General features: G+C 42.5%; 3 protein-coding genes across 5 annotated transcripts; 1 reads left to right on the top strand and 2 right to left on the bottom strand.

The window, feature by feature from the left end:
• Window positions 1–6,711: 6,711 nt before the first annotated feature.
• On the bottom strand, window positions 6,712–12,297 carry prrt2 (proline-rich transmembrane protein 2). 2 transcript variants are annotated; one of them, XM_080873945.1, is made up of 5 exons: window positions 11,799–12,297; window positions 10,416–10,704; window positions 9,930–10,228; window positions 9,706–9,835; window positions 6,712–8,658 (listed from the first exon to the last, which is right to left on the bottom strand). In XM_080873945.1, the coding sequence occupies exons 2-5, from the start codon at window positions 10,645–10,647 to the stop codon at window positions 8,642–8,644; spliced, it is 678 nt and encodes a 225-aa protein (XP_080730071.1). In that variant the 5' UTR covers window positions 10,648–10,704; window positions 11,799–12,297; the 3' UTR covers window positions 6,712–8,641. The 2 variants fall into 2 exon arrangements, with proteins under 2 accessions (XP_080730071.1, XP_080730070.1); XM_080873944.1 differs by lacking the exon at window positions 6,712–8,658 and having other exon boundaries at window positions 8,709–9,835.
• A 116-nt stretch (window positions 12,298–12,413) lies between these two features.
• kif22 (kinesin family member 22) lies at window positions 12,414–19,232 on the bottom strand. Of its 2 annotated transcripts, none has more exons than XM_080873937.1 (13): window positions 19,112–19,232; window positions 18,605–18,799; window positions 18,367–18,494; window positions 18,043–18,194; window positions 16,644–16,853; window positions 15,857–16,247; window positions 15,304–15,421; window positions 14,990–15,089; window positions 14,394–14,574; window positions 13,800–13,894; window positions 13,317–13,517; window positions 13,180–13,239; window positions 12,414–12,615 (listed from the first exon to the last, which is right to left on the bottom strand). In XM_080873937.1, exons 2-13 carry the CDS (start codon window positions 18,790–18,792, stop codon window positions 12,586–12,588), a joined length of 1,854 nt encoding a protein of 617 aa, XP_080730063.1. In that variant the 5' UTR covers window positions 18,793–18,799; window positions 19,112–19,232; the 3' UTR covers window positions 12,414–12,585. The 2 variants fall into 2 exon arrangements, with proteins under 2 accessions (XP_080730063.1, XP_080730062.1); XM_080873936.1 differs by having other exon boundaries at window positions 19,077–19,225.
• Window positions 19,233–19,387: 155 nt separating this feature from the next.
• pagr1 (PAXIP1 associated glutamate-rich protein 1) lies at window positions 19,388–22,613 on the top strand. The gene is made up of 5 exons (XM_080873943.1): window positions 19,388–19,805; window positions 20,051–20,245; window positions 21,623–21,959; window positions 22,050–22,138; window positions 22,230–22,613. Exons 2-5 carry the CDS (start codon window positions 20,083–20,085, stop codon window positions 22,463–22,465), a joined length of 825 nt encoding a protein of 274 aa, XP_080730069.1. The 5' UTR covers window positions 19,388–19,805; window positions 20,051–20,082; the 3' UTR covers window positions 22,466–22,613.
• Window positions 22,614–24,010: the final 1,397 nt, after the last annotated feature.

Raw genomic sequence — 24,010 nt, 5'->3', positions numbered from 1 at the left:
AGAGTGTGGCTCACGATTTTCTCCACATTGCCATATTCACAAGCTAATGTAACCCCATATAAGCCTTAAAATAATCAAATTTTACCATCTATTCTCTACAAATGTAGCAAAGTACTTTTAAAGCTATCATCACTCTGTTCTGGTGGCGTCAAGTTATTTAAAATAGTTTCTATAAACAGGCATTTTCCAGCTGTAAGAAAAACATGAGCAAGTTTTTGCAGCTCATAGAAAAGAAAAGAAAAAAAAATCAAATCTCCTATTTTTGCCGAAGCTGCAAGAAAGAAAATTGGACTGCTGGTTTTGAGATCAAAACTGAGATTACTGTAAGGACAAAACAAAAAACAAAAGTGGAGGAGCATTTGAGGACATTAAAGTTTTAAACATCTGTGAGGCGAAACGAAGCCTCTCCTGGTGATAAAGAGGTTTAATTAAAAGCAAATGATCAGCAGTTAACAGAGGCTCCACAAATAACATCTAAATGAAGCAGCCACCAGGTGTAAAACACCACAGTGGCATTTAGCGAGTCGATAGAAAGAGGAATTAAACTCAATAAAAAAACTGTACAAAAATGTGAAAATAACAAATGTAAATTATGTTTGCATAAGGAAACTCCTTTAAAATTGAGTGTATTAGCCAAACCCAGATTGTGTCCTGTCTGTGGGGATTAGTGCCAGCAGAGCACACATAATGCAATATGAGAGCTGCTGTGTGGTCCTCTGAAAGGGCTGTGTGCTTGTATCATAACACTAATGCTTTTTATTAGGAAACTGCAAAGAAGCTGCTGAAAATAAAAGTGGGTAAGGATGAAAATTATCTCCGACGGTGCAAGCAAACTAAGATTTGTTCAAGAATATATATTTTTGGTGATTTTCCTGCAAAGGAGGACAACACTCCTCGTGCACTTTTCACAATGATGAGCAGTTTCCATTACAGAGCCATTATGGGTGCATTACTGCCATCTAGCTGGGATTGTGATGAAAATTCAGAGGGTGCAGTTACAGCAGGGGGATGCTGGATGTGTGGCAGCAGTGCCGTACGGTAATAATGGGCCACACAAGGGCCTGAAGCTCCCAGTTTCTATTAAGAAGCATTTGTGTGAATATTATAAAAGTACTCAATGATAACCCAGTTCAAGAGTGGAACTGCACGGATTTAATCAATTCCAGCTTCTCTCATCTTCTCATGCTTGCTCATGGAAAACTTTGGAGATGGTTTTTGCTTTAAAGATGATAAAACTGTCCATGCAAAATATAAACAAAGGGCTTCAAATGGGAATCAGTACAAATGACGTTTCAAAAAAACTGCCTTTTCACCAGGCTCAGAGCAAGAAGTTAAATACAGTTTTTCATGCATCGGCTAATTTTGAGATTTTTGACTATTTTGCTTCCATAAAATGTTTTATTTTGTTCAGAATGCACAAAAAAGCCTAAAATAACAGTTAAATGTGTTTATTTTACTGCACAAACACTAAACAAAACATAACATCTTGATGATTTGGGGAGTTTCTTGGTGATATCTATCAGGCAGGCAAGCACTACGCTCAGCATATCCAGGCTTTCTTTACATTAGCTGGCTCAGCAAAACCTAAACGCTCTGTCAGAAATAACGGTCAACATGACAGTGGTTATCAACCTTTGTCGTTAATTCAGGGCTTCCAGCTTCAGGCTCAGTGCACGCTCACATAAAAGGGCACTTTGAATCTCTTGCTGCACAAACGGCAGGAAGGTGGACCAAACTGAGCGTCGCCTGCTTCAGTCAGAGAAACAGCTATACAAGTAAAATGGCAAAAGGAAACAAAGTAAGAAAACTGTTGATGTTTCCCACTCGGGAAACAGTAATGTGACACGGAGCTGCACATTAGTGCTCTGAAACTTTATAAGTGACGTATTTAAACATCAGTCTGCTCAGATCTGACTGTCCAGTGATGGAAGTGTGGAAAAAGTCAGATTATTTGTACTGATTCAATGATCTTACTGATAGACATCCTACAAATGGACTGATTCATTTACTAATCTGTGTTCTACTCCTTTCAACTCCAGCAGTGAAAACGAGACTTCAAGCATAAAAATATTTTTGTTTTCCGAACGTGTGCTGTGATTTCCTGTGACCACGAGTCATATTTTACACTGCAGCATTAGTAACACATGCTCAGCAGGTTGCATGTTGTATTCCTTAAGCGGGAAAAACCTCCTTGGGCCTTTTGTAACACAGTAAAAGTGTGTCGCTTCCAGCTGATTCTAAACTGCAAACATTACCTGCTCTGGACCAGGCAGCATTAGTTGCTATGGTGACACAGTCAGGTTCAAAGATACTCTCCTCCACATGATCACAGGTGATGCAGACTGAAAGCAGGTTGTGCTGCCCTCTGTTGCACTGAGGACGTGTTATCTGAACATATGTGACACATGTTGACGAAAATATACAATCAATAATTCATGCGTCTTATTGTGAAGGTCGGCGCCGCGCAGCACTTCCTGACAAATTATTCACTGTTAATGAGCTGAATTAATAATTAGTTCAGCCTTCAGGGAAATAACAAATATCTAAGCAAAGGAAACACGCTGTAACTCTCTCGATCTCTCTCCAAGTGTAAATAATAAAATTAGATTCTGACTGAGTGTCACAGGTTCTTGCTGTAACACCTCGGCTTTTTTCCACCCCAGCCGTGACAAGACAACATTCCTGCGGCGGAGCCGTCAACAGTTTCTCTAAAAAAAGATCCACAGCAATCCGTCTCCGAGCGTTAATTCCCACTCACAGTGGCTATTTTGCGGCCCCAGTTCTCTCTGCACATTAAGCGGGCACTAAGAGAACAGCGTCGCCGCAGGTCAGTAGATCTCATTATGCTGCTTCTGCGATGCAGACTGACAGGACGATCACGATGCATCCAGCCGCTGCCAAACTGACTCACGGCCGCAGTGTTTGTTTGACCCAGCTGCATAATCCATGACCCACTTACTGCATCTGGATGCGACTATGTCTGGTACACTGATCCCCTTTTGAACTGTTACTGTACTGTAGACATACTAAAATTAGCTGAGTACACAGGAAAGTACCTTTAACTGTCAGAGAAATCACGCTGGTGGGTTTGAATTTGCTGTTGTCAAATGTTGTGAAAGCTGTTTTTGTTAACGTTGGGGTTTTTTTCCCCTTTTGGGGCACAGTAAGACTATTTTTGAAAGTATTGCAGAAACTTTGCCATGTTTACTTTATGTGCATAACATATTTTTTTTAAGTTTATTATTACAACAGAGCATTTTCTTCACTGGAAGCTTACATTTGTATGTAGATACTGTTGTGTCCTGCATTCACACCAAGGACAGAACAGGAAAACATGTTATCAATGCAGGACATGCTGGCACCTTTATTATCCTGCACACTTTTGCAAGTCAAAAAATACATTTTCCTGTCAAGGTCAATAGCTGGAATATCGCTTGCATGGGAGAGATAGCAACAGAGTGGGCTTATAATTTACAGAGATAAAAGAAGAAACTTGTTTCGAGACCAGAATGAAAGCAAATGTAAACAATGTTTTAAAATAATTACACAAATTAGTGAGCAACCTGAAAAAGTAGATTTTACAACAGTTTTTTAAATACATTTTTGACATTTAAGTCAAAGATACTGAATCCTCAAGTTCAGATAAGACTTAACTTTTAGAATCTACCTCGTTTCAGTTGTTATTAAATAAATAAAAAAACTCAAAACTTAAAAAGTACATTTACATTTTTTTTTTTAAATTGGCATAAAAGTTCAAATTCAAAAAGTAGAAAAATGCCAGAAGAGCGATTTTGTATTTTAAAATAATATTTTGAAACCACTTTTGCAACATCTGGGTTTATATTTTTATATATAATTTACACAACAAATGTAGGTTTTAGTGTTTTGTGCGTGGATTACTTTCAAATTAGTGGGTGGGACACAAATCTTCGGAGATGTTACACCAATCAAACTGTTAGGGTACTACATTCTGTACTACACCTGGATTTATTGGTTGATCCTGATGATTTTTTACAAAATTATGAAGGAATTCTGCTGCAGTATATCAATGAAACACATCAGCATTTTTCTTTGGACTCTTTAAAGAGTTTCAAACGCAACGCATAGCCACGCAGATCGGCTAACCGGTGCTAGTTTAATTGGTGCTACAGTAAGTAACAGACTAAGATAAAATAATTTCACTCACCAGAACTGAAGCACAATTTGTTCAGTGACCTGCAGCACACAGCAGGACACTGTGGCTGTCAGAACTTTTTCTCTAAAGCAGCTCATGTTCCAGATTAGAAGTAAGATGGGAAAATAAATGCAGGGAATTTTGGTTTAAACTGATGACATCACCACTGGTTTCAAGTAAATGTTTAGTGCTAATTTATTTACCAGTTGTTACCATGCTAGCACCTGCTACATTTCTAACCAGTATAAATGTACTCAGCAGCACTGAGAGCTTTGGGGGTGTTTTTCTGACTTTAAAGTCTCACTCCTTACCAAATGACTTAATGCAATTAGAAATGTCAGTTAAACGCTTAATGCTGACCTATTAATCAGTCAGGAATAATAAAGGAGGCTTACTCAAGGGATGAACCAGTGTTGTGTCTACACATAACAGACAAATTAGAAGAACCTGTTTTAAAAAGCTTGTCACAAAAACACATTGTTTGTTCCAACTTCATTGGCTGAATCTATGAAAAATTCCAAGGTTAACACGGTTTCACAAAAATAAAATTATACTTTTTGCCCCAACAAGGTGATTCCAAGGAGCTGTTGGCTGAAAACCTGGCAAACGTCAGCAGTGTGTACAGTGTGTCCTTAAAAAACTTGAGGAAACTGGACAAGTGGAGGACAAAAGAAGGAGCAGCAGCTGTCTACAGACAGCCCTGGCCTGTCTACAAAACTGTCTACAGCAGATGAACAGTATCTGAAAGTCATGTTCTTAAGGGAAAAATCCTAATCCTAATTCTCTTGTATGTTGTATGTAGGTCCCGTACCAAGAGCAAATACTTGATACGGGACCTGAGAGATGCATCTTGCCCTTTAGTTGATCCATATACTGTTTAATGAAGCTTCATCAGATCTCAGTGGAAGAGTGGCTGTCAATAAGCCTTTCTTATGGAAGGGAAACGGGGAGAAAAGGCTGAAGTATACCCGAGTGTACAAGAATTGCACCGGAAATCACGAACAAGTCAGTATTGCTTAGAGAGGTCAGGAAAGAGGTACAACATGACGTGTCTACAGTCCTCCGTAAAACATGGTGGAGGTTCTGCCTTGGTTTGGAGCTACATTTCAGCCAGTGTTGTTGGTGAGCTTGCCTTGTATTTTGTATAATAAGATTGGTAAAAACTTCGTTTTTAAGCATAACAATGATCATAAACACACTTCCAATGCAGTAAAAGCATACCTGGATAGATGAGCCTGGACTTCAACAGAGCAAAAGACAGCCAACATCCAAAGAAGAGCTTTGAATGTCCTTCAAGAAGCCTGGAGAACTATTCCTGAAGATGACTTAAAGAAATGATAACAAAGCTAAGAGAGTTCAGACTGTGTTGAAGAATAAAGGCTGTCATTACCAAATATTCACTTTCAAGCTTGTTAGAATCATAGACTATTTGTTTTGTACTGTATTTATATTTATATACTGTATTTTCATTCATGTGTGCATGTTTCTATGAATTGCTACGCCTAGTTCCCATTTTTCTAGCAACATATAAATAAATTAAGGATGTCTCAAGACTTTTGAACTGCACTTCACCCTAAAATTGGACTGTGTTACAGAAGAGGAGCTATAAAGCAATTCCTACTTTTGGATGCTCATATTAAATATGGCCAAAGTTTCACATAATGAGATCAGCGAATGCGTAAGCAATCCCCGCGAGCCAAAAGCTCAGACTTCAGGCTCCTCTAGACTCGATTTAGTCCGACAAGTCATTACCACCCTGCTACACAGAGAGCAGATATCCTCAATACATTCATCTCAGGCACACAACTCTGTCTCTGAGCACAGCAGCACCATCCAGCTGCCTCTGTTTGCATGGGGCAGTCCATCAGAAGAAACTTGACATGAAGGAAGGGTGGCCCTTAAAGTGAGAGCAGCTGAAAGCAGAGCAGTGCCTGAACTCTGAGTCATGCAAAGCTAATCCAGCAGAGTGAGAACCAAAAATCTGGAGCTAAAAAAGAGCAGCATACTGTCTTAATATTTCAAGACACTGGCCCAGTTGCTGTTCTTGTTCATGAATGATTTTTGAAGAAGAAAGCTAGTAACCACTTCTTAAAGAGTGTTAAAAAAACAAACCTCAGGAGGAAATAATGAAGGAAATTTTTTGCTTTGATTTCATTGAAGTCATCTGAGGCTTATGTTCGCTCTACTGGCGGTCATGCAGTGCAGTGTTTCCTTCTGGCTCGAGGCCTCTGCCTTCAGCATTTTGCTCTTCCTGCTGTCTTTGCACTCTGCTGCCTGACAACAGCAGGCGCTCTCCATCCCAGCAGCTTACACGCCATCACGGCACTGAGGACTACACCAACGCTTCCCCCACCCTCCACCCCAACTACACTCCTTTCCCCTTTTTTTTAACTCCACTGATGCAAAAACACAGTCTCTCCTTAACGGCTTAGCTCTCCTTTCACTCACTTTTGACGCCGCCTTTATTCTGCACAGCCGCTGATGCTGTTTATCCCTCCAAAGCAACACTGAAAACAGGTCACATGCATTGTGTCTTTATTATAAATGTGCTGCAGAAGTATAATATTCCAAGTGTCAGCTTATCTTTGCAATTTGAAACTTCCATCATCATACATTACAAAAAATCAATAAATAAACAAAAAGAAAACAGAACATGCCAATAACCACAAAGATCATAGAAGCCTGGTGGGAATACAGTGGCTGTCTGGAGGGTATCCAACAGCTTCAGCGCCTACATCAGATCTTAATTACGTAAAGGTAACTCATATCCACTGGAGGATTAGCACAATATCTGCAGAGTACATCAACTGTAGATTACAATCAGTAAATTTACATTATTAACAAAGGGGGGCGGGGATGGTTTGTATATATATGCCGCAGTTGTCTCGATAGAAAACTATCTGCAGGGCCAGAACTCATGATGAGACCCTTGAAGTCGCGGCATTGGAAAATCTGGGACACAGCAAAATAAAGTTTTTAGTCACTTTATCGATTAAATCACAGTGAAAACCACAAGTAGATAAAGATTAGAGGTTAGCGAAGGATACACAGGAGATATTAGAACAACGATAACAAACCCGGCTTTTAAAATGATGTTCTTCACACTAAAATGCTACGACACTGCTACTTCAGAGCCCCCACCCATGTCTGATCTAGTGTTTCACAAACACCTACAACGAAAAGGTGCTGACTCATCCAGGTGGGAATCAACTACGGAGGGTATTTTATTTCTTTTTCTTTTTTTTAAAGTATAATATAAGAACAATCTGTCTGCTTTCAAAGCTCGGGCTACCTGAGGCTACAGCCGCATCTTTGACTAAACAATCACAAGCTATTTAATTTGTTAACCAAATAGTGATGCCCGCACTGCCTTACAGCTGCCGCTCCGCTGCGGCGCAGCACTTCCAGAGTTTCAAAATCAATCCCTTACAAAGATTATCAAAAGACAGATGGTGCGGCATCACTGACTTCCCTGTAAAGTCTGTGTGTTTTGTTTTGTTTAAGCTTTAATCACTACAGCGTGACTTTTTCCCTCCTTTCTCCAGCTCACAGTGGTTGCAGGTGTCGAGCAGATACACAGTATAGTTGCACAGAGCGAAAGCACATCTCGATGCTTCCCTCCACATCAACTGGTGAGAAGTGAGGTCTTTGCAAAGCAAGAAACTTTTTTTTTTATCCCCTTGCTCGAAATTCTTTTATTTGGCACATATTTCCTCCTCGCTGTGTCGACTGTGCCTCCGTAATCCCCTTTTCCGTTTTAGCACCCACGGCTTGGTAAGCCCCGCTTTCATCCTCCTTTTAGTCGGCCCGTACGCTCAAACACAAGATATCATGGAGTCATTTTGAGCCACGGAGCAAGAGACAGTCTGAAACAAGAGGACATAACTGGGATTCAAAGGGTTTCCTCTCTGCTGCGCGTGTGAGTTCATGTGCGCAACACAAAATCCCGGAGCCTCTCTGTGCGTTTGAGGGGGATTTAACCAGAGAGGTCATTTTTTGTTGGGAAGTTGAGAGGCGATCCCTCCGCTGCGCTCTAGTCCACCAGTTTGGAGGCTTGTGATGAGATCTCTTCAAGAGTTCGAGTGTCTCTGTGTTGGAAATCATTCCAAACGTGTTGGCCGGAATACGAAGGGACTGATTAAAGTCTGTCTGTTCCCTTCTCTCCAATCTAACGTCCCATGGACCCCTCCCCTCACACCCTCCCCAGATTTAGAGTAGCAGCATTTGCATATTTTATTCTCTTCCATTAGCAAAGAAGAAAAGAAAAGAAAACAGGGGGGCAGGAGGGGGATTTATATCGATTACAGAAATATAAGTAAGCGCTGTATATCGCGGGGAGGTGGGGGGCAAGGGGGTGTGGGGCACATTTGTCACACATCCAGGTAATGACTAGGCAGGTAAAGATGGTGGTGCAGGTGCGGGGCCAGACGGTCTGTTGCCTTATCCGGTTTCATCCTGGGATGAAACTCAGGGTTTCACATTTACTAAAAAAAGAAAAGGAAGCGTATTAGTCAGAGCTTTATATTCTGCAACTTCATATGGATGTATAAACTTTCACAGACCACAGAGGACAGTTACATAATGAGAGAAGAAGAAAAAACAAGGATTGCCAAATCCCAGCGCTCTTCAACTCAAGTTGAAGTTGAGTCTACAGTTGTTCTTCCAGTCATTGAGCTAATTAGCACATCTCTTGGCTTAATAAGACCCACAAGGCTGCAAATGGGCACGCTCAGAAATAAAGCAGAAATAAGTGTAATCTGAAGTGAAAAGGCATGATTGAGAATGACTAAACTGCACGTGTCTAAATGTAGAAGAACAGCAAAACAAAAAATAAGACAGAGGCTGGTCCCTTTCTTTGCGAGTCACTGAAATAATCACTGATCTGTTATCAGAATCCTTTTTATTTGCAAACGTACAATAAAAAGCACATTTGTCCAGCTCCCGAGCCGGTCAGCAGCTCACGAGCTGGGCATACAGTGGTTATACATGTGGTACAGAATCAACAAGGCTTCACATTTTGTACAAGCAGAGAGGGCAAGGCGTGAAAACAAGACAGTGGACTACACACGTCACTCTACAGATACACACACGGCAAAACCGAGGCATGCGGTCGGTTACAGCTGTAGGCCACCCGTGCAAACATGGAGGAACACGTCAGAAAATGTAGATCTGCGTCTGCTTCGGGAGGGCTTAATATGTTCTGATCTCTGTGCAGCGGCGACATGGTTTCTAAAGGCTAAAGTGCTGCAGTGTATAAAGCCACGTGCAGGCGTTGGGGCTAGCGCTCTACTGTGCAAACACAGATAGTAATAATATCAGTGATTAAGGTCAGACTGTGCCAACAGAGCTGAATATATTATGCTAGTATGATGGGATAAACGGTGACAACAGCAGGTTGTGGAAGCTGCGACACATCCTTCAGTAATTCACGAGACGAGAGGAGAGTTCGCAGGAAAGAAGCGGCTCAGCAACACAGGAGGTTAAAAAGGAGAGGTTAGGGGGGGTTTAAAGGTCAGATTTGGGACACTCACTGGCCAGGTTGACAATGCAGGCGATGATAATGATCGTCCCTCCTACTAGTGAGACCATGGAGAGCATCTTGGCCACGCGTCCCAGACGCACGGCGCCGTCCAGATTTCCCTGCTCCAGACTGTTCTTGGACTGAGGGAGAAGATCAAAGCGTCTGTTAGCATCAGCGTGATTAAAAAGAATAAACTCCAAAAACCAAACACACACACACAAATCCTGCTCTCACCATGATGGAGTAGACAAATCCAACAATGTTGATGGGCCAGACTGGGCAGAAGCAGGCCAGCACGGAGAGGAGGAGGTAGTCTTTGACTTTGGAGCGGTCCAATGGTGGGTTGGTGGCGATGCTGGAGTGGCGAGAAAGCGACGGCCTGGGCGAGAAGGCGGTGTAGCCGATGGAGCTCGCCCTGCTCCCCTTCCTGGTCTTGCCGTGATGAGGGTAAGAGATGGAGTGCTGCCTTCTCGGAGGAGAGGAGACGACTGGAGAGGTGCTCTTCTCCTCGGACACTGAGTGGATCCCGTTACCTGCGTGTGAAGGATGAAGAGGACAAAGAGGTAAAACGCCAGTGCTCGCACGCCTCCCGTGCTCTCCCGGGAGTTCATCCACGCGCAGGAATTTGACTTTCCCCCAGCGAGCTGACTAAGCAGCTGCCCGACCCTGCCTCCCTCCCCACCCGCTGCCTGGCTATGAGGTCAAACTCAAGTCACTCACCGTTCTTCAGCTTCTCGTTGATGACTATGACGAGCTCTCCTTTGGATTTGCTGCGGGCGGGCCTGGTGCCAGCCGGGCTGCTGCTGCAGCTGTGGATGAGCTCTTCGCCTCTGACTGGCAGGCACAGCTCAGAGACGGGGGCCTGGCTCGACAGGGAGCCGTCTTGGTCCAGAAGCGATGGTTGTTCTTCCACAGGCCAAAGGCCGGGGGCGGGCATCATGTTCACAGCCATGCTGACAGAAAGAGAAGCCCGTGTTCGTGGTCCGGTCCTGCACGTCTGTAGTTACACCTGGGGCCAGAAAGTGGTTTTAAACACATTCATAAACAAAAACTGTTCCTTCCCATCTGCTTAGGGATTGTGCAAAAATCACTGCAGTGGAGAAGAGGGCAGACAGATGGAGCAAGAGATAAATCTTTTCTTCTATTTAAACTATTTTTTAATCAAATATTTAGACCAATTTTTGCTATTGGAGGACAGCAAAATAATAGCAAGTCTATAGATGTTGAGTTCTTGGTCACAGTCTCAACCCAACAGAAAGCAGCTATAGGAAAGTAGGGCATAGTATCAAATGAGCCACAAATGACCTAAAAGAGATTAAACGCACCGTTTAATCTCTTTTAGGTCATTTGTGGTTGGGTTGTTTGCCTACAGTTTATTTAGTAAAACTCTACTTGTTTGAATCAGTTTGCAGATGCTGGGGAGCAGCGCTGCCTCCCTGAAATGAAATATTTATATGGCTGGCAGGGGATTTCTAACTAGCAGTTTTCATAAACACATCCCGTTTCAGCAGATTTCAGAGTGGATGTGGGCTCAATATCACCCATAAGCCTCTTTATAATCCCCTTTTGAACGTCAGATGACATCTCACGTTTGATCACTGCTCACAGCTGCTGAGGGATGGATGAGCAAAACACAACTGTAAATAAGGCCTCCAAGACTCGCTTTCTCAGGTAACAAAAAGCAGGTCAACAAAAAGGAGGAGCGGAAAAAAACAGGTATGGCAGATGGAGACGGCTTTCCTGCCTCGGTCTCCGTGCAGGTGTGTACATAGCTTTATTTCACCGTGTGTACACAACCGCTCACCGACATATGGTGGCCGGTTTTGCCGGACGCAGAACAATAGCTAGAGGACACAGCGGTAAAAAGGCTGAGGACAAAGGGGGGAGAAAACTCGGATAGAGGCCAACAGGGAGGGAGGGAGGCTGCTCGTTAATTAGCCTGCCGCTGATGGGTTGGATTCAGTGGATGTGCGCTGCTAAACTGCACCGATAAGCAGGAAAAACACATGCACTGGATTCACAGGAAATGACTGGAATACATAAACAGCCATTTGTGTATCTCGCACCCATCAATCCATCAAAGGGAAAACTAATCAAACTGACCTTTGTTTCCGTCCCTTTCTTTTTTAATCCAGCGCTTGCCTCGTCGTCATCACGTCGCTGGATTGTGCATCGTGGTAACCTCACTCCCAGGTGGGGAAAAAACAAAACTGTCAGACGTGACCAAACATCTCCAGAGCGCAGAGGGTTTCTAGACGTGCTCCGTTTAAAAGCCCGATCATATGATTTATGTCCAGTGAAAGCTGAGGGAGGGAAAAAACAGAAAGCGGTGGGGCTGGTGTAGCCTTGCGCCAGCGCAGTGAGCTGGGATGGATGGAGTCTCCTGGATATCAGGGTGGTTCAGAGAGGAGGGGTGTGTGTGCGTGTAACGAAAAGTGAAATCAACCAGAGTACGTGCTGTGGAGGAAGAGAAAAGGTGTGTGTGTGAGAGATGTGCTGTAGGGGGCGGTGGTTTATAGCATCCACCTACCGCCGGTGTTAAACTGTGACCTGCTGTCTGTGCGATGCTAATTAGCCTAATTATGTGTTCACACAAAGAAACCGTGATACGGCGGTGGAGCGTCAGCTCGCATAGATCAGGGTAGGAGACACTGGAGCTCAGGCGAAGGTGACCATAACATTTATTTACCGACGTCAAATAAATACACAAGCATCCAATAACGTGATATGGGAGGTTTATTAAAAAAAGGACACGCCACCAGCTGGACACAGCAGACATTACATAAACACGATGACAACAAGCATTTAAAAAAAAAAGAAAGAAAAATGGGGTGGCTTCAGATAAAAAGTAAAGTATGTACATGACTTGTATTAAAAAAGAAGAAAAAAATCATTTCCCCATGGCACTCACAATGTTTGCCTGCAAATAGAAGAAAAGAACAATGAATACAAACCAAGAGAAGCAGAATATCAATCAGATGCTTAGTTATGGAAGGATTATATTTATTTTGGTTAATATTAGGAGCAGAAAACGTGTTTTTGTAACCAAACCTGATTTTTATTTAATGTTTAACACATTAATAAAGTCTAATGAAGTTGCCATTTAACCTAGCTCGCCACAGGGAGCGTGCAAAATTAAAGCAAAATCACTGAAACAGAATGCAGTACAATAATCTCCATCTAAATTATCCCATTTTAATAATTGATGAGGACAGAATTGTAAATCACAGTAAAACTCCATTAGTTGCACAGCCTTACTGTCAGTAATACTTTATTACTACAATCAAAGCGTCTGCTGCTAAGCTAAAAGTGATCATACTCAAGTTTTAGCAGGTTTGTCAACCCCTGCTACCTCAAAATCAGCTGATGGGAATGCTTTTATTTTGGAGGGTTTTAGAGGTGCTTCTAAGAACCTGAAGCAACCCACCAAAAAGCAGAGTGGCAGAAGATAACCACTTACAATGACAGCAAGAACCTAGCTTACCTTCATGAAGGAGGAAAATCTCTTTTCCGTCATCCCCTCAACTTGTATCAGGTCTTCCACCTGCAGAATAGCAATCATATAGTATGTGCATGTATTTATATTATAGAAGCTACAGTAAATAAGGTTTGTTTTCCAACCTTTGCGAAGTGACCGTGGATCTCCCTCCAGCCCAGAATGAGCTTCGCCTTCTTGTCACCGATCTGCTGCAGACTTTTCAGCTCTTTGAGGCAGCCTGTGTTCAGAATTTGCAGGATTTTCTGCTTGGACTGATCCACCATCGACTGGTCAAGCTGGGACTCCCAAGCACTCTTTGTGTTGTTCTCTTTACCACCTGGTGACTGATAGGACAAGAAAAGAAATATAAATGCACAGATATACAACCAAGCCGTTAAAACATTTTTGCTATCAGACAACACAAGCAATCTACTTTAAATCTGAACGTCTCTCCACTGGTTGGGAGAGGAAGGCAATTTTAACCAAACAAATTTGAGACCCTTTCTGCATCTGTCGAGTCAGATAAACACATTGAAGCTAATGCACGTTGTCAGCTTGTATCTGATGCTTGCAACTCTGCAGATGTGTCAAGTTAAGCACAGCACAGTCAAGGCTCAGTTGCTGACCTCAATCAGGTCTGAATACGTCTCCTCTTTCTTCTTGATGCATACAGACTGCTTTTTGACCACAAGAAGCTGCTGAAGGGGCTGGCGCTGGGACACTGAGGGGCAGGAAACAGGAAGACATTGCATTAGGACAGGATCTAAGACAAATATTCTTACTGCATATAAAAAACAAACAAACCAACAACTGCATTTTAAAATTAAAGTCAAATTTTTATCACTTGAACCATTTTAAAGAAAAATGCATGCAGGAGGCACTAAGAAAGGTTCTCTGGCTCACTCTCAGTGTTGCTGAGGGTTGTAAAAATAATTCTCTCTCATCATCATTTGATACCTTCTCTGGCTCCAGTATTGTAGATTGAGCTTTTGCATCACATTGCAGCCCACCAATAGCCGCAGTGAATCAACATGACAGAATTAGCGAGTCACTAATCTTTAGTGAAGCACTCAAAGAATTTAGTGAGTCCTCAGTCAAGGTCAGCAGTGTGTGATACCTCTATAGTCTTTAACACTGTAGTAATTTCTTCATGAGGCAAACAATCTATGGAAATTCACTTAGTTACAGTACGATCATCTGCTCTAGGATTTCTAACAGACCTTGCAGCGGTTGGACCACAGCCTGCTGTTTATTGGGTTTTGTGGCATCTGACTGTTTTCTCCGCAGGGCAGTTGTCTTGTTCTCGAAGTCGGGCTCTTGTCCTGTAATCGACTTTTCTCCAGCCAACTGACTGAATAGCATGGCCTTGCTCTCAAGCTCCCTCTGCTTCTCTTTGAGCTCCTGCACAAAACAACAACAACAACAACAACAAAAACAAAGAAGCATAACAAAAGAGACCAAGTACAGCAATTAAATATTGACTGGGCAGAAAAGGGCGGCCAACGTTACAGCCTTTCCAACTTGATATTTCCATGTATGCATGCATGAAGATGTCAATTTATAAAAAGGGACAGCAGATGATGATTTGTATCTCTCCCATAGTAATCCCACAAAGCCCAGGTGTTGCTAGTGGGACTGTTGCAAGAGAGAATTAGTTTCAGCACCAGCTACCAAATCCTGGCCTACTGTTCAGAGACCACGACCTGCTTAAGATGCTGTCTCACTGTCCTCTCGATACCACTGCTTAGAGCAACTCTAAACTAAACAGAGCATTCTTCAAGTCAGCCATGTGGACAAACTAGATGTGCATTTTCACCTTGATCTCTTTAAGCATGGCCAGTCTCTCTTTGTCCTGGGAGCTCATCGTTCTCTTCTCCAAAGCTATTAGTCTATCCATCAGTGACTGGTCTGATGAACTAAAGGGGCAGACAAACAAATCATATTAGACAAAGAGGCTGAAAAACAGGGCAGACAGTACGATTTGAAACAAGTCAGGTATCAAAAAGTCATGTTTACAGGATTCCAGACAGACCTACACACAACAGCATCTTTCTCCGTCACAAAGCCTCTCACGTCAGTCAGACATCATAATACAAACCAAACAAATAATCAGTCTGTGTGGTCTATAACCTGTGGTTACGTGTAGAGGGTGAGGCATCGTGTTCGGATTTCTTCTCCTCTTTATGCTTCTTCTTCTGTGGCTCAGTGCCAGACCCCCCTGTCTCTCGTTCCTCTCTGGACCGCTTCACTGGAGACGACGGCAGATGGAAAATTAACAGTTTAGTATTCAGTGCAGTGTAACAACGGTGTCTGTGGGGGCTCTCTAGAGTGTAAAGCAACTCAGACAAAAATGGCACAGCATCAGTCAAAGCTGCATTGCAGTGCTTGAATTAAAGCCAGCCGCAGCAGGTAAACATGAGGAACATCTTTGAGAGAGTGCAGTAGGAAAGACAACATCAGAACAGCAAAAATGCAAGTGGAGCACCAGTTTTACAAAAAACAAAAAAGACAAACATCCATCTGACCCAGAGACAGCCGTTTACTGTCTCTGAGACAGCCGTCACCATCCTCTCGGATGTGACATGGGTGCCCCCTGTTGGCCTTTGGCTCTTCCTGTTTCCCAATAAAATGCCTTTTTATACTCTAGTGGCCCCTAACTGAAAAAAGTGAGTGCTTTTCTCACCTGGCACCACAGCCACAGTTTCGCGGGTGAAGGGCTTGTTCACAATGAGCTTGGATTTGGCCGCAAAGTTGAGTGCACTGAAGGTGTCAAAATAATATTTGTACTCTGGTGCAATATTGGTGATCATGACGGAGTGTGCCGAGCCCCCCAGAGAGTCCTGCAGAAGCCGTGTTAGTTTACTGTCCCTGTACGGCACGCGCACCGAAGTGCCCGAGTTTAGAGAGTCAACAACTTTGCTGAGTGTGAAGAGAGACAGGTTGATGGCACCACTCTCCTTCAGGCGGATGCCCTGGTTGCCGGTGCGGCGGTTGTCCTCTGAGCCAGCCAAATCGACCAAGTACAGTTTGCCTGTCTGTTGTCTGTGGGGAAGTTGCTGCTGAGTCCGTACAACCTGTATCATTGCAGAGATTAAGAATGGAAAAGCAGCAGCGACACAGAAGTCAGGCAGGAAAAACGAGGAGGTGGTGAAGAGTCATGGGGTGAAAGGAGAAAAAAAAAAAAAAAATACGAGGATTACATTTTATGAAAACATGACAACAAAGGGAAAAAACAAAGAATAAATGAAGAAAAAGGACAGCAGATAATAGTTTGTGTTTCTCTCCCATAGTAATCCCAGGAAGCACAGAAGTTGCTAGTGGGACTGTTGCAAGAGAGAATTGATTTCAGCACCAGCTACCAAATCCTGGCCTACTGCTCAGAGACCACGACCTGCTTAAGATGCTGTCTGGCTGTCCATTTGACACTAACAAATAAAACAGTTCAATAAACTACACCAAGATCATCAAACCTTAATGAGAAGGATAGCGTGGCTGCGGCTGGAACGCTGGTTTAGCTTAGTAGAAGCTGTAGTACGGTTGAGCGTCGCAGGGACAAAGTGTTTGTCAAAATCTGCGAATTTGCTAATGTTCATGTGTGTCAGGCCAGGGATATGGATGTTCTTGTCTTTGTCCTCTCTGATGGGTAAATCCTGGGAGTTTGGCGACAGAAGATCAAGCACCTGAGAAAGGACCAGAACAACAAGAATAAGAAAGCGGTAATTGATGAATGATGCACACTAAAAGAAAAAAGGTACATTTAAAAGGTTCAGAGGCCATGCAGTGGAAAATGTAGTTAGAAGGTTTTTCAGTAAATTCAAGAAGACTGGAGGCTAAAAAGCTGTGCGCGCCCCCTTGTTTTATTAAATCATGCTGAGGGCCAGTGACCTGAAACTGAAAGGGTAGGCTGAAAATGTTTTCACACATGAAATTTTAAGTCAACCGATTCAAATATTTTCCACATTTGTTCATTTTGACAGGTAGCGCAACAGGAAATAAATCTGCTTCAAAAGGCTTCATACTACGACATGTGTATGATGTATGATGGTGTCTACAAAAGGGAACTGCATGAATACAGCAGGTAAGAGCTGTCCAATCTGACAATGCACTGAGTTTTTATTAGAGAGCTGGCAGGTTAAAGGCTGGCTAACATCCTATCCGACTGCATCAGATATCTGCATTCTCACATACAGCTCTGCTGGGTGGGGCCAAGGCTACCCTGCACGTGCCAAAACATCTTAGTTTGGAATACACCATCTGCATAATAATACTGTTGGCTTAAATTTGCCGAATTAAGGGAGTCAGCTTTTGGTCAACATAAAATCTTCTAAGGGTATTAATAACATTTCTAGAGAAGTGTCCATTGGAAACGGAAATATTTCCACTTTTAAAATGAACATAAAGGCAATTTTATTTTCAATACAGGGTTTTAATCAGGGCTGAAAAAAAAGATAGAAAATCATTATAGTGTGGTCAGTTTTATACAACAGAGTTTCGCTTCCTAAGGTGATATAACAGGGAATTTCATAGAGTTCTGTCAATTAAGGTAACCAAGATTCAATACCTGAGCTGTTTAGAGACATTTGAAACTATTTTACAACCTTTGGAACAAGTAAATACCAAAGGTTCATTTGATCCATTTAAATCTAGGAAAAAAAAAAAAAAAAAAAAAAAAAAAAAGGAACACAACCACCACAAATCCCCCCCCCCAGCTCTCTATAATGCTATAAAATGCAGAAACACACTTCTTAAGAGCAAAGACAATGTTTTCTAACACCTCAACTTGAATGACCACCAGCTGCATTACTTTGCTTAATCATGAACAGAAAGCCAGAAATAACCGTACGCTCTTTCTACTTAAACCATTCATACCTTCTCATTGTAAATTTCCAAATACGACATGCCAATGCTATAGTCCCATCCATCACTCGCATCCTTGGCTTTCACCAGCTTGAAGACCTCACGAACAGCTCGGGGAATCACACCTGGCTGCTCTGAACTCCCCAGCATGGTGTGGGTCTTACCTGTGAAAGAGGATGCAAAAGCCTAGAGTTAGAAAAGGGTGTCTTTGAGGAGCCAAAATATCTATAAAAATCATTGTGACCTCTCACAAGTCTTAACAGCTTAATTTATAAATGCATGTGCACAGCTAATATACACGTTTCTTGAAACCCTGTAGACTGTGCTTCAACATACCAGCTCCTGTTGGCCCATAAGCAAACACACTGGCATTCTGTCCGTTAAAGATGTGCGGCAGAATGGGCTTCACTGATGAGAGGAAAACTTCTTGCTGCGTCGTTTGTTCACCATGAAAAACGTCGAAGCTAAAAACAATAACAACAACCACAGCTCTCTTAATATTTAAAGCTAGACAATCACTGAAATCTTTACCGATATGCATATATACATAACAGATTATTAGGAAGGCACTGACTGGTATTTAACAGTTTCTGTGGCGTTCCTCCAGTTGATTATCTCCAGGTTTTGAGAGTCCAGGCCTCTTACACACGGTCCCTCGCTTTTCTCATCTTCTTTGTTCATATACGGTCGCAGACGAACAGCTACGCGGACCCTGGATGTCTTCTTGTTTCCTCCATCTGATACCGCCACACGCGTCGCCATTATTGCGCTTCCAAAAAGAAAGGCCCGAATAAAGTTTAATAATAAGCTAACTAGTTAGCCACGAACGTGCTTGAAAATGACAGTTTGTGTATAACAGCACTGCATTAAAACGCATGGCATTCAAATGAAACCTCTCCTGATAAGCTGTGTTTCCTTACTGACGAAAGCCTCTCTCGGCTAATAACAAGCTAAAGCTGGATAGCTCAGTCATAACTTCTCCAAAGAACGGATGCTTCTCGACTGGCTAATAATAGTCACAAAGCCAAAGCCTGCTATATGCTTACCGATATTATTTGAGAATGTCTGAGACAAGCCACACCTTTGTTATGCCCTAAATTTTCCTTCCAGCAACATTTCGGACGCTTGGTTTTAACAATGGCGACCGCGTCCCTTAAAAACTTGAGCGACTAACCGAACACTTTTTCAAATGCAGAGCGCAGAAACCGGAAGCGGCCGTAAACCAATCAGAATTTTTTTTTTTGAACCAATCAGAACTCGCACAAATACTGGCGCCTGTTTTACGTCATGCGTCCATATTAATGTGATTTGTGGCTTTTCTGATTACATTTGTCAGGTTTACGCTACACAAACGTACATATACGTACGTTTTAAAAACAACAAGAACAACATGAACAGAAAAGCAAAGGAAGCTAATACAAATTTTGCTCTGTCTGCCCGGAGACCTGCTCGCGCTTGCGCAGTGTGCAGGAAGTCGCGTCGAGCGTAGATCTCCAAACCATTCCCCTCTACTGCTGGAGTGTCCGCTCGCAGTGAGTGTGGATTATCCACATGACGTTGTATCAGCGATGAGGTGAAGCTCCCCCGCCCCGGCAGTGCAGAGGCTCAGGCAGATCCCTACAGCCAAAATGGCGCAATGTTTACGTCTGTGCATAAGCGTTTGTTATACTTAGTGACTCTCATGGGGAGTTTTTACTGGAAAAGTATTTGACTCAACGTTTTAATCGCTTTCACAGCAGCACCGATCCGGAAGAAGCCGTTAATGACGATTTAAGGCACGTATGTTATTAGCAGATTAACTACTGTTTAAGAAATAGCTGGCGGTTAGGCCTGACGTTAGCTAGCCGCTTGTTTTAGTTGACTGTACGTTCACTTATCCTTTAACAAAAGTAAACAGCTACGGCTAAAAGTTATAGCCTCTAAAAAATCCTCTTAATCTACACAGTTGTGTATACCCGAAGTTAGTTTCAGCTGCACTAAAATGTTTTCTAGATCTAAATGGCAGGCTTCTGTTCAGCAGATCTGTTGCGAGAAACTTCACCAGCAGGAAGCATGCAAGCTGAGGCCACAGACACCTCACTGAAAGAGGGCATAGAGGTTCTGAACATGAAGGACTCAGAGGAAGCTGCAGAGGGCAAAGAGGACGAGGACAGCACGAAGCAACCGGATACGGAGATGGCAGAGGAGGACGACGCAACAGCCAAGGAGGATACAGGTACAGTACACGCGTAAAGATACATGCATGGGCAGGTGTAGTGAAAGGACGCACAGTAGACAGGAAGTTTCATTATCAGGGTAAAAGTCTTCAGTGTGGACAAGCATGTCCTGTACAGGTAACTAGTGTGAGTCTGAAGTATCAGCAAGGACAAATATCCGCCCATTTTCTTAAATGCTTATTCACCCAGGGTCTGGTGTGGGTGTGGTGCTGGAGTTGGCATTAGTGTGGTACACCCTGCGCCAGTTCTTTGTATGTAAGTTAAAAAGAAAAAGCAAACAGACTGCTGGGACTAGATATAAGCTGATGTTTCTGTTTTTAACTGTAATATTTGCTTATATTGCTATATAGACTGCAGTCAACTGGATTTATGATGGGGGATGTATATTTAAATGTATATTTAAAATACAGAAATCAAGTATCTTTATGACCCTGCGTCATTATACCTAGATTATCCAATCTAGAGCACTTAACAAAAAAACCTAGTCATCCAAACTGTTTTTCAGGGTTAAAAGACAGCAATAAAATGCAAAAACCATCTATTAAAGAAAACAAAAAATCAATACAAAATATTAATATTAGAATCAATCCAATTGTGAACTTTAAGAAAGTTGGAGGTCTTTTAATTTAAAAAATATATATATATATAAGTTAAAAAATGGTTTCTATGAAACTATTCAGTAAAGCCACTATTGCTCAGTAACTGATCCAGCCTTCATTAGAAAAGTCTGTGTTGTTCTGTGCCCTGATGTACTTGATCACTTCAAGTCTTTTGGCTTTTGTATCACTTGCTGCAGAGAATATATTACACACGAGAGAAATGTTAGCTCCTGCTATCAATAAATGTCACCACTGATTTTCAAATAGTTTTGCTATTTGCACCCCGATGCCCATCAGTGGGTGTGATGTTGATGTTCTGTTGACATATCAGTCCGTCCCTACGTAGAGCTTGTCACAGAGAAGTCAAAGCAGTGTGTCTGAAAGATGTTTAAATTGGACCTATTATGTGTATTGCTTTCTGTCATACATACAGTACTTTTTGCAGTGCTGATTGCTCCTATTAAACATGGCTAAACCTTCACATATTGAGGTCAGTGTATGTACAAGTAATCCCCTTCAAAAGTCCAGCCTACAATCTACACATGGATCTGTCAGTGGAAGCCAGTATTCCTTATGTGGTTGCCTCACACATCGTCAACACGGACCTGCAGTTCAGACCCTCTGAGGGGCAGCCAATCAGAACAAAAGCATGTAGCTCTAAATTGAAGGCGGGGAGCTACATCAAAGCCCAGTATAGGGTTAATCCACAATAAAATGTCGCTTTATTATTGTTTTTAAAAGAGATTTTAAACTGACTGTGTACGTTTTTTTTCTCAGATGGGAACACAGATGTAGTGGGAGGAGAGGCGCAGCAGGATGAATCTCAGGCAGACGCAGGGGTGGAGGCTGAAGATGGAAAACAGAAAGCCGAAGAGGCGGACGGTGACTGGGAGCTTCCGTACAGCGACGAGGAAATGGAGGACCCCAAAAACTGGATGCCTCCTCCCGCAGAGATCAAAAGACTCTATGAGCTCCTCGCTAAAGGAGATATGCTGGAATTGAACTTTGTGCCCCTTCCTAGAAGGCCCCCCACGCCTGAACAGACCTCTTCGCCCGAAAGAGACGAAGAGGAGGAGGCAGCCAAGGAACGGGAGAGGCAGGAGAGGGAACGCAAGTCAGTGTTGCTTTTCTTTTTGGTCATTTCAGGATTAAGGAGTTTGGTTCGAGTGCTTTTGGTTGGTCATGTTTCGTTTTGTTTTTTCAGGCCTCCAACTCCAACTGAGTTTGACTTTGATGAGGAGAAAATGCAAACCACTCCAAAAAATGCTTTCCTAAGCCGGCGCAGGACTCCTGGTATGTCACAATCAATTATTTGTGTTGTCTCTTTATAATCTGGACTTTTTTGTCTTTTATTTAATAATGATTTTTGCCTGTTGTCTCCCAGGATCTTCTGCCCGCTCCTCTGTTAAAAGGGAAGCTCGGCTGGACAAAGTATTGTCAGACATGAAGCGCCACCGCAAGATTGAGGAGCATATCATGCGCACAGGAAGAGATCTCTTCAAGAGTGACAAGAAGCTGGAGGAAGCCCTTTCTCCAAACAGCCAGAGGGAGCGGGAGAAGGAGAGGGAACGGGACAGCAACCCCAACACCATCTTCTCACCACGACAGAGGAGATACTGATGGTTTCTTTTGAGACAAGGACTTGCCCAAAGGCATCTAAAGCCAAGCATTTCCCTGAGGCTTTCTAAAAAACTTGAATTTTTTTTAATGTAACAAGTTTTGTATGTTTTATGTGTTTTGTATGATGGCAATAAAAATTTTAACCCTGGAGGACATCCCTCACCTGTTATACTCTGAGCGTACTGACAGTTTATTTCAATCTGTGGCTAAATGAATATGATGATATCGTTATGATTCTAAATTATATAATAAAGCTACTTTTGTCTGCTCCCTTGTCACAGGTGGTGGCCACAGTGGGTAGCTCTGCTTTGATTTGAGTTTTATGCAGGGTATAATATAATGTACCTGAAAACACTATTTAATGAGGATTGCGTTACAAAGTAATTTAACTGATGGAGTCACTTTGATCTTATGAAACTTGTGTTTTTGGCCGTAATGCAAGAATTCATATACTAAATGAAACAACTGGTGACAAAGGTATTTCTCCCATATTGGTTTCTCTTCACTGGCTTCCTTTTTAAATCCAGAATCAAATTTTAAATAATTCTCCTCACATACAAGCTCTTAAATAATCAGGCCCTTTAAAGACCTTATAGTACTGTGTCACCCTAATAGAGTCCTTTAGTTTCAGACTGCGGGCTTACTGTGGTTTCCAGTAAAAAGTAGAATGGGAGGCAGAGTCTTCAGCTTTCAGGTCCCTCTTCTGTGGAAACCGGCTCCCAGTTTGGATTCAGGAGATAGACACCCACTCTACTTTTAAGATCAGACTTTAACCTTTCCTTTTTGATAAATATAAGGTGACATTGAATAATCCTGTAGTTACACTGGAGGATTGGGTGGGTCATGGGGCCCACTGAGTGTTCTTCTTCACCCTCTCTGTGGATACACCTCTCTGCATTTAATATTAATCTGGCTCTCTTCCACACTGTGTCTTTGTCCCGTTTCCCTCCCCTCACCCTCAACCAGTTGTGGTGGATGGCTGCCCCTCCCGAGCCTTGTTGTGCCTGAGGTTTCTTCCTGTTTGATGGGAGTTTTTCCTTCCCACTGTCCCCAAGTGCTTAAAAGGGGGGTCCTATTATTGTAGGGTCTTTACCCTACAATGTAAAGCACCTTAAGGTGATTGTTGTTGTGATTTGGCGCTAACAATAAATATGAGGTGCTAACTTGGCAGGCTAATGTTGTAAGTACAAAGAAATTTAAAGCATTTCATTTCAATTAAAATATGACTGAAGTGCCGATTTTTAGCTTTAATTTTGAGGCTCTACAAATATTTTGCTTTGACAAAAGTAATTGAACAAACTAATATAACTTTAAACATAAGGACTATTTTTAGTACTTGATGAAAATTGTTTGCAGTCAATGAAGTCCTGAAGTCTACAACTCATGGACATCACCGAATGCTGCGTGTCCTCCCTCTAAGTCCTCTGCTGCAGCCACCTTCAGTTGCTTGCTTGCTTGTCTCTTTGTCATCAGTTTTGTCTTACCAAACTCCAAAGCATGCTCTTTTGCATTGAAATCAAACTCTTGGGTTGCTTTTGCAGTTTG

This window comes from Rhamphochromis sp. 'chilingali', assembly GCF_963969265.1.
Source record: "Rhamphochromis sp. 'chilingali' genome assembly, chromosome: 22".
Classification (NCBI taxonomy): domain Eukaryota; kingdom Metazoa; phylum Chordata; class Actinopteri; order Cichliformes; family Cichlidae; genus Rhamphochromis; species Rhamphochromis sp. 'chilingali'.
This window is presented reverse-complemented; position numbering and strand designations above follow the sequence as displayed.

What these genes read in the sequence shown, in the direction of transcription:
- prrt2 (XM_080873944.1), bottom strand. Translation starts at nt 10,647, where the DNA reads ATGGCTGTGAACATGATGCCCGCCCCCGGCCTTTGGCCTGTGGAAGAA. An exon ending in CAACGAGAAGCTGAAGAACG is followed by an intron (nt 10,229 to 10,415) that starts GTGAGTGACTTG and finishes CTTCACACGCAG; the next exon opens with GTAACGGGATCCACTCAGTG. An exon ending in GATTTGTCTACTCCATCATG is followed by an intron (nt 9,836 to 9,929) that starts GTGAGAGCAGGA and finishes CTTCTCCCTCAG; the next exon opens with TCCAAGAACAGTCTGGAGCA.
- kif22 (XM_080873937.1), bottom strand. Translation starts at nt 18,792, where the DNA reads ATGGCGACGCGTGTGGCGGTATCAGATGGAGGAAACAAGAAGACATCC. An exon ending in CCCTCTACACGTAACCACAG is followed by an intron (nt 15,090 to 15,303) that starts GTTATAGACCAC and finishes CTGCCCCTTTAG; the next exon opens with TTCATCAGACCAGTCACTGA. An exon ending in CCATGCTTAAAGAGATCAAG is followed by an intron (nt 14,575 to 14,989) that starts GTGAAAATGCAC and finishes TGTTTTGTGCAG; the next exon opens with GAGCTCAAAGAGAAGCAGAG.
- pagr1 (XM_080873943.1), top strand. Translation starts at nt 20,083, where the DNA reads ATGCAAGCTGAGGCCACAGACACCTCACTGAAAGAGGGCATAGAGGTT. An exon ending in AACAGCCAAGGAGGATACAG is followed by an intron (nt 20,246 to 21,622) that starts GTACAGTACACG and finishes TTTTTTTCTCAG; the next exon opens with ATGGGAACACAGATGTAGTG. An exon ending in AGGCAGGAGAGGGAACGCAA is followed by an intron (nt 21,960 to 22,049) that starts GTCAGTGTTGCT and finishes TTGTTTTTTCAG; the next exon opens with GCCTCCAACTCCAACTGAGT.